This window comes from Tetrao urogallus (genome assembly GCF_951394365.1).
Source record: "Tetrao urogallus genome assembly, chromosome: 3".
Taxonomy (NCBI): domain Eukaryota; kingdom Metazoa; phylum Chordata; class Aves; order Galliformes; family Phasianidae; genus Tetrao; species Tetrao urogallus.
The window spans coordinates 12,866,507-12,875,161 of record NC_136815.1 but is presented as its reverse complement, the minus strand read 5'-3'; the positions used below and the strand labels follow the sequence as shown (position 1 = coordinate 12,875,161).

General features: G+C 52.3%; 1 protein-coding gene across 1 annotated transcript; it reads right to left on the bottom strand.

The window, feature by feature from the left end:
• Positions 1-1,752: 1,752 nt before the first annotated feature.
• On the bottom strand, positions 1,753-7,781 carry LOC306944788 (protein N-terminal glutamine amidohydrolase-like; the record flags this gene model as incomplete). Its single annotated transcript, XM_079533388.1, is given in 6 exon segments — positions 1,753-1,906; positions 3,477-3,625; positions 6,891-6,941; positions 7,405-7,504; positions 7,703-7,719; positions 7,722-7,781. Coding segments are annotated over 6 exon segments (531 nt in total).
• Positions 7,782-8,655: the final 874 nt, after the last annotated feature.

The following is an 8,655-nucleotide window of genomic DNA, read 5'->3' as shown; positions in this document are numbered from 1 at the left end:
GACGCTATCCTCAGATCTACTCGAGTAGTGAGAAATTGCAACTCGATGTCAATTCTATTAAAATAAAAGCAGAAGATTTTATGATGGCTATGGAGAAAACCGTTCCGGCATCACAGAGGGCTGTGCCACCACCGGGCCGAGCACTGTCACCTATTATGACACCTCTTCTAGGAAATACACTCTCGAGAATCTTACAAGCCCTACAAAGGGTATTTCCTCATGCAGAGCTTGCACTGAAGAAGGACCAGATCCACCCGAGAGTGCTGAGGGAACTGGCGGAGGTGATAGCTGAGCCGCTTTCCATCATCTGTCAGCACTCCTTGTTGACTGGTGAGGTCCCAGAAGACTGGAGGCTTGCCAATGTGACTCCCATTTACAAGAAAGTTCGTAAGGAGGATCCGGGGAACTACAGGCCTGTTAGCCTGACCTCCGTGCCAGGGAAGGCTATGGAGCAGATTGTCTTGAGGGAGATCATGCGGCATGTGCGGGGTGACCGGGGGATCAGGCCTAGCCAGCATGGGTTCATGAAGGGCAGGTCCTGCTTGACCAACCGGATCTCCTTCTATGATCTAGTGACCCATCTGGTGAATGAGGGAAAGGCTGTTGATGTGGTCTACCTAGACTTCAGCAAAGCCTTTGACACTGTCTCCCACAGCATTCTCCTGCAGAAGCTGGCAGCCCGAGGCTTGGATGGGTACACTCTTGGCTGGGTAAGGAGCTGGCTGGAGGGCCGGGCTCAGAGAGTGGTGGTGAATGGAGTGAAATCCAGCTGGTGACCGGTCGTGAGTGGTGTTCCCCAGGGGTCGGTGCTGGGGCCTGTCCTCTTCAATATCTTTATTGATGACCTCGATGAGGGCATCGAGTGCACCCTCAGTAAATTTGCAGATGACACCAAATTGGCTGGAAGTGTGGATCTGCCTGGGGGTAGCGAGGCCCTACAGAGGGATCTGGACAGGCTGGAGAGCTGGGCTGAAGCCAATGGGATGAGTTTCAACAAGGCCAAATGCCGGGTCCTGCACTTCGGCTACAACAACCCCAGGCGACGCTACAGGCTTGGGGCGGTGTGGCTGGAGGACTGTGTAGAAGAAATGGACCTGGGGGTATTGATTGATGCTCGGCTGAACATGAGCCGACAGTGTGCCCAGGTGGCCAAGAAGGCCAATGGCATCCTGGCTTGCATCAGAAACAGCGTTGCAAGCAGGAGCAGAGAGGTGATTGTTCCCCTATATTCAGAACTAGTGAGGCCGCACCTCGAGTACTGTGTCCAGTTTTGGGCCCCTCACTGCAAGAAAGATATTGAGGCCCTGGAACATATTCAAAGGAGGGCAACAAAGCTGGTGAGGGGTCTGGAGCACAGGCCATATGAGGAGAGGCTGAAGGAGCTGGGAATGTTCAGCCTGGAGAAGAGGAGGCTCAGGGGAGACCTCATTGCTCTCTATAACTTCCTGAAGGGAGGCTGTAGTGAGCTGGGGGTCGGCCTCTTCTCTCGTGTCATTAGTGATAGGACCAGAGGGAATGGTTTCAAGCTACGGCAGGGGAGATTCAGGCTGGACATGAGGAAGTATTACTTTTCAGAAAGGGTGGTCAGGCACTGGAATGGACTGCCCAGGGAGGTGGTGGAGTCACCGAGCCTGGGGGTGTTCAAGGAAAGGCTGGATGTTGTGTTGAGGGACATGGTTTAGTGGGAGCTATTGGGCATAGGTGAACGGTTGGACTGGATGATCTTTTAGGTCTTTTCCAACCTTGGTGATTCTATGATTCTATGAACTCTGTCATCTTACCAGCAGTTTCAATGCAAGGGTATGAAGGAGGAGGTTTCTGCCATTTCCCATTTGCATCCTCCATATGAGATCTGTCTGAAGCAAATGTCTTCAAGGACAAATCTGCTCGAATCATTCTGATCTTCCTAAACAATAATGAAATAATGAAAAACATCAAATAAATGCATCAAATAAATAAATAATAAATATTAAAATGGTGAAAAATTGTATCAAATGATGTGTGCATGTAATACCACTGTCACATATTTGTTAGTCATAAGATATAAGACATAGTCATAGACATCCTTATAACAAAGCTGAGGAAGTGTGGGATAGATGAGGGGACAGTGAGGTGGGTTGAGAACTGGCTGACTGGCAGAGCACAGAGGGTCGTTGTTGGTGGTGCAGAGTCTGGTTGGAGGCCTGTAACCAGCGGTGTTCCTCAGGGGTCTGTGCTGGGTCCGGTCTTGTTCAACATCTTCATCAATGACCTTGATGAGGGGATAATGGCCACCCTCAGCAAGTTTGCTGATGATACGAAGTTGGGAGGATTGGCTGACACGCCTGAAGGCTGTGTTGCCATTCAGCAAGACCTGGATAGGCTGGAGAGCTGGGCAGAAAAAAAACGGATGAGGTTTAACAAAAGCAAGTGTAGAGTCTTGCATCTGGGGAGGAATAATTCCATGCACCAGTACAGGCTGGGGGATGACCTGCTGGAGGGGAGCTCTGCGGAAAGGGACCTGGGTGTCCTGGTGGATGACAGGTTGGCCATGAGCCAGCAGTGTGCCCTTGTAGCCAAAAAGGCCAATGGCTTACTGGGGTGCATTAAAAAGAACGTGTCCAGCAGGTCGAGGGAGGTGATCCTCCCCCTCTACTCTGCCCTGGTGAGGCCTCATCTGGAGTACTGCGTCCAATTCTGGGCTCCCCAGTACAAAAAAGACAAGGATCTCTTGGAAAGAGTCCAGCGGAGGGCCACGAAGATGGTGATGGGCCTGGAGCATCTCTCCTATGAGGAAAGGCTGAGTGAACTGGGCCTGTTCAGCCTTGAGAAGACTGAGAGGGGACATGATCCAGGTCTATAAATATCTAAGGTGTGGGGGGCAGAATGGCGAGGCCAGACTCTTTTCAGTGGTGAGTGGAGACAGGACAAGGGGAAATGGCCAGAAACTGGAGCATAGGAAGTTCCGCACAAACATGCGCAAGAACTTCTTTACAGTGAGGTGATGGAGCACTGGAACAGGCTGCCCAGGGAGGTGGTGGAGTCTCCTTCTCTGGAGATGTTCAAGACCTGCCTGGATGCCTACCTGTGCGACCTGCTGTAGGGAACCTGCTTTGGCAGGGGGGTTGGACTTGATGATCTCTGGAGGTCCCTTCCAATCCCTACAATTCTGTGATTCTGTGATTCTGTGTGATTAATTAGGCATTCTGAACAAGAGCTCTTCTTCCTCTTGAACAGCATTAATTTAGTTAAACACTTAACTCACAAACATTGTGCCAAGCAGCAAACTAGCTCCCAAGAAATTAGAGCAGGGAAGAGAAGGGCTTTCGATAACTAAAAGATGGCAACCCCTAGGTAAAGAGCTTTAGAGACATAATGCAGTGCATTTAGCTTCCTGAAATATAGCAGAAACTTCTCTCACTGTCTATCCACAGACAGAACTTCAACTTAAGTCTCCAGGAAATACCATCCGTGGTCTTTATTTTTGTTGTCAGCACCTGTGAAATTCTGGATGAAGGCTGTCATCCGGCCTAAAGGCCTCCGCGCTGTACATCTCAAAAGGGCACGGAAATGGCAACACAGTGTCAAGGTCATAAACAAAGTTCTGCTCTCCACCCGGAACGTGAAGTAGGATAACATGGTAGTCCTGAGAAGAATTTCATCGTTTAAACAGCTGTTTATCAGAAACTGAAAGAGAGAGGAAAAAAAAAAAATTGTCCTAAAAGCAGAAGCTACAGCTCCTTTCCTTTCCATCATTTCTGTCCTTGAAATTTAGGCCCAGACATCTCTGCCACCAGAAGAGAGGATTCCTAATGGCACCTCACCCTTGTTACTCTTCAGTAAACCTTGGTATTCATCCCATTTCTTTACGGTCTCCTTTGATTTAAGCCTGGACAGCCAAACTAAAGCTAAACTATTCCTTATACCAGCTATTTTATTCCTTAACACATAAGTAACACAGGCACGGCGGAGGCTTAGAGAAACTGGAGTTATTTACCTTGTTCATTACACTGCAGCTTTCCAAAGCTAAACTGAAGGTAGTTGGCAGTTTACTACAGAGAACACTAAATCCACTCACAAAAAGTTTGAAGCGCTGTCTTTTGACACTCGAGCACAACCCTAAGCAAAGAAGACTGAGAAATGAATGAGTAAGATCTCGGGCAAGCTATTTTCACAGACCAATTTACCTATGCAACTGTATGCAAAAACAACATTTAGAAAAGTCTGTTACGAAGTACATGAAAAAATTAACTACAAGCTTTACAAAAACTCCATCTGAGCTCAGGCTGATTTGGGCTGCTGCCCGGTTCAGCGATCAACCCTCCTTTTTAAAAGACAAGCTTTTAGAAGCAAATGCTAGTGCCAACTATTTCTTCCCTGCATAACATGGGCTGTGTAAGATCTAAGATTTCTGTAGCCAGAAAGCTTCACTCTTTCTACGTTTAAAGTCCCATGCGAATCACTTTTTAGTAAGTACTGGGGAATTTCTTCTTCTAGAAGAAATGGATGCTGCTGAATGCTTACAGACACCAAAATGGGATGTGAGCACAGGGAGGTGGTGGCTGGTGAAACGCTGAGAAACAGCAGGTGAGCTCCAGTAGTGCACATCTCTGTGAGCGCAGCGTGCAGCCGTTCACTGCTGGCAAAAATACATAGCTGATGGTGTGGCTGTTGAAAAATAGCATTTTTCAGCTGAGAAGTTGCTCTGTCCTCCGGTGTTACTGTGCTCTTTGTGTTTGTTGTCGTTTCCAAGGAAAGCAGCGGGCGGCATGACTTTCGGAGCAGCCTACATACTATGTAATCACGGTGCGTTGCAAAGTATCTCGGTGGCAGCTAACAGCGACGTGTCCAGAGACGGCTGGAGGAAGATGTCCAAGTTCCACCTCTAGCCAGAGCACGGGGCTGTGCGGGTCGTCTCTTCCCCCGCCCGCGGCACGGCGGCTCGGGACCGCGCCGCGCCGCCGTCGCTCAGGGCCGGGCACGTGCGGAAAGCCGCGGGTGGAAGAAGCTGACAGGCGGGCGCTAACTTAGCGGGCGCCGCCGCGGGCCCGGACCGGCCTCCGCCGGGTGTCCGCCGCCGACGGGCGGGGCGGCGGCGGGGCAGCGAGCGGCTCCGCCCCCGCTCCCCGCGAGGGAGGCAGAGGCACGGCCGCCGCTGCCCGTCCTCCCCGCGCGGCCGCCCCGGGGCAGCGAGGCGCCGGGAGGATGCGAGTGCGCGCCGCGGGCGGCGGCGAGGCGAGGGCCCGGGCGGCGTTGGGAGTTCCCGGCTCGGCCGCCGCCCCCCCGCCCGTCTGGGGAATTTCTTCTTCTAGGGTTCATCTCAACCTGTGTCGAGAGAGACATCCACTCAGCAATATGGAGGAGTTACACAAGTCTGAGACTAAACCCATCAACTCTCAGCTACCTAGGGCTCATATTCAACACAAGCAAATTTGCTCAAAGCTACGGTTGTGATTATGTGTACTTATGGAAATACTGCTACTGCAAGACTATGGAAGGTATTTGCAGACTTTCTGCAGATATTTTTTGGTCATTATTATTTTATAGCTGTGCAGTATCAACAATCAAATTTGAACTGCTAAAGGATGGAATGAAAATACATCTGCTCTGAAGACCAAATTCTCTGTTTTCCTGGTTTCATCATTATTGCCATCAGTGACCAAAAGGATACGGCCAAAACTGCACAGGCTCTGAGTCCTCCTTGAGGAAGACAGCAAATCAAGGAGCCTTCTAGTACCTAACGGGAGCCTATAAACAGGAGGGGAATCAACTCTTTGAAAGGGTAGATAACTGCAGGACAAGGAGAAATGGTTTGAAGTCGAAGGAGGGAAGATTTAGGTTGGATGTCAGGGGGAAGTTCTTCGCTATGAGAGTGGTGAGGTGCTGGAACAGGCTGCCCAGAGAGGTTGTGGATGCCCCGTCCCTGGAGGTGTTCAAGGCCAGGTAGGATGAGGCAGCCTGGTCTAGTATTAACCATGGGTGCTGGTGGCCCTGCCTACGGCAGGGGGGTTGGAACTTGATGATCCTTGAGGTCCCTTCCCACCCAGGCCATTCTGTGAAATGCCACAGTCCACGGAAATATCAGAAATATTTTCGGAGAGAATTAATGATTCTGCAATTGCAGTTAGGAAGCTTGCAGATATCTTTTGCTAAACTTCAGAAACACAGCCACACAAAACGGAGAGGATTTTTTAGTGGAACAACTCTGTAATGTTGCATAGGTAAAAGAGATTCCATAGAGGCTAAACCGCATTCACAATCAAACTACACTCCAAAGACACCACTTAAGGGCAGTTTAAACGCCGAATCTTGAAGACAGGTAATGCTTACATTTTTCAATCCTACATCAACCCTATGTAGGTATTTACGTCCATCTTTTACTTACAAATACAGACTTCTACTACAGATTCTACAGAGCTGGTGGCCCCAACAAATCCAGATGGTAATTTTCACAGATTTGTTATACACTCTTACCAAAGTTAAGGTCAGTCATTTGAAGATTTGTGTCTCACTGTTATTTTCCTATGAGCAATAAGAAGGAACACTGGACTTTGGCTCTTAATGAATCTGCTGCAGAAAAATAATAAACGCTGATGCAGAACTATGGAATGTCTGAAGCTGCAGGGACCTCAGTGTCCATGTGGCACAACCCCTGCTCCAGCAGGGACACCCAGAGCAGGATGCACAGGTCCACATCCAAGAGACTTTTGGAGATCTCTAAGGAGGAGACTCCACAGCCTCTGGGCAAGCTGTGCCAGTAGTCATCTGTCTGCACACTGAAAAAGTATTTTACTGATACACAGATGTTACAGGAAATGTGGATAACACTGCCCACAATATGGCTATGCAAACGTCAGTTATCAAACATGCTATCAAATACCAAAAAAAATAAAGAAAACAAAAGGCCTTACCCAGACAACAGGTTCATCTCCATGCCCTGATTTCTGTTTCCAGAGTGGAATCTGAAAGTTAAGTGATTTGAAATGAAACACTGCAGCTCCGTACAGATGAATCTCAACGATCCACTGCATTGCCTTCTCTCACTGCTGCAGGCAGAACAGTTTTGCTAGCTCCTACATCTTAGGAGCATCGGATACTATTCTGAACCATACTATCTCATCACTCCTCTCCACTTCCAGGTGACAAGGCAGGGTTTCCCCACCACCTACAGGGACACCACGCTTCCCCCCTTTAGCCCAAGCACATCAGACAACCACATCTCACAGTGGGAGGTCTGAACACACCTGATCCTGGATTCTGAAGGGCCGTAGGGCCACGTCCCCCCAGGGCAGCCAGGGGTTGGAATGCCAGGGGTCACATCTCCACTGCGCTGGGCAGTGGCTTAAAGGCTGCGGCGTAAGGGTGCGGGGGAGCCCCCAGGCGGGGCTTCACAGCCTCCGCCGCATTCAGACCGCGACCGCTCACCATCCTCCTATCGTTGGATATGAAAACAGCATAGAACTCTTCCAGAGGGTAGCGATCCTGGCTCCTGATGTACTCGCAGAGCTTCCACACGTTCTCTTCGCTGTAAAACACCAAGGGCGGGATTTTTACTCCTCCTTCCCACATTCCCAACAGACTCAACTCCTCTGGGGGCGGCTCCCCACCTTACGCGGCCCCACCGCCGCACACCAGCGTTGCCTCAGGGCCCACACCGTGCTACGCCCGCCGCCATCCTGCGACCGCCTCCCGTCCTCGGGGCCTTTCCCGGCTCTCCCCTTACCAGTAGCAGCTGCTGTAGAGACACAGGCAGCTCGGGGAGGCACTGCCGCCGAGTACGAAGACGGAGACGGCGGCTCCATGGCCGGGCCCACCCGGCGGCACAGCGCCCGCCCCCCGCTGGCAGCCACGCCCCCTGCTGGCGGAGCGCGTCGTTTAGCCAATGCCGTGGCGCCCGAGTGGCGCGCGGCGGCGTTTCCGCGCCGAAACTCAAATGGACGCAGCGCGACGCACGTGTCCTTCCGCTAGGCGGGCTGGGACTCGCGGCCGGAGGAAAAAAGAGGCCGCGGGCAGAGCGAACCCAGCGAGCCTCCGAAAACGCGGGGAGCGGAGCGGGGAGCGGAGCGGGGAGCGGAGCGGGGAGCGGAGCGGGGAGCGGAGCGGGGAGCGGAGCGGGGGCGAGGCCGTTCTCGGGCGGCGAGGGGGTGGGTAAGGTGTCAGGAAGCCGTCGCCGTGGAGGGATCCCGCCGCCATGGTGGTCTTGCGCAGCTGCGGCGCCCGCCCCGGCCCCCTTCGCTATCGTGGACTCCAGCTCCGAGTTCATCTCCCTGCAGCCCACCGCGCTCGGTTCCCGCCGCACCTGGACGCGCTCGCAGAGCTCCTCGTCCGCCGCCGGCTCCAAAGGGATGGAGAGGAGGGGGAGATCGGCTGTGAGTGGTGCGCAGCGCCGGGGTTGGGAGGAGGGGCGGGAGCGGCGCGGTGCGGTGCGGTGCGGAGCACGGCGCGGCGGTGTCGGCGCTGGAGCTCGTGTTCCTTTTGCGAGCGGAGGTGCGGGGGAGCGGGCCGAGAAGGCGCGCTGCGAGCTCTGCCTCCGCCTTGCCCGCTCTGCTTCCTGCCTGTCCCGTGCGAGCCTTTTTGTTTTTTTTGTTGTTTTTTTTTAACTTAAAAAGTGCTCCGAGGAAGATTTTAGAGATAGCTTTTCTTTGGAGTAGTTGTGGTCAGGGTTGTAGGGAGAGC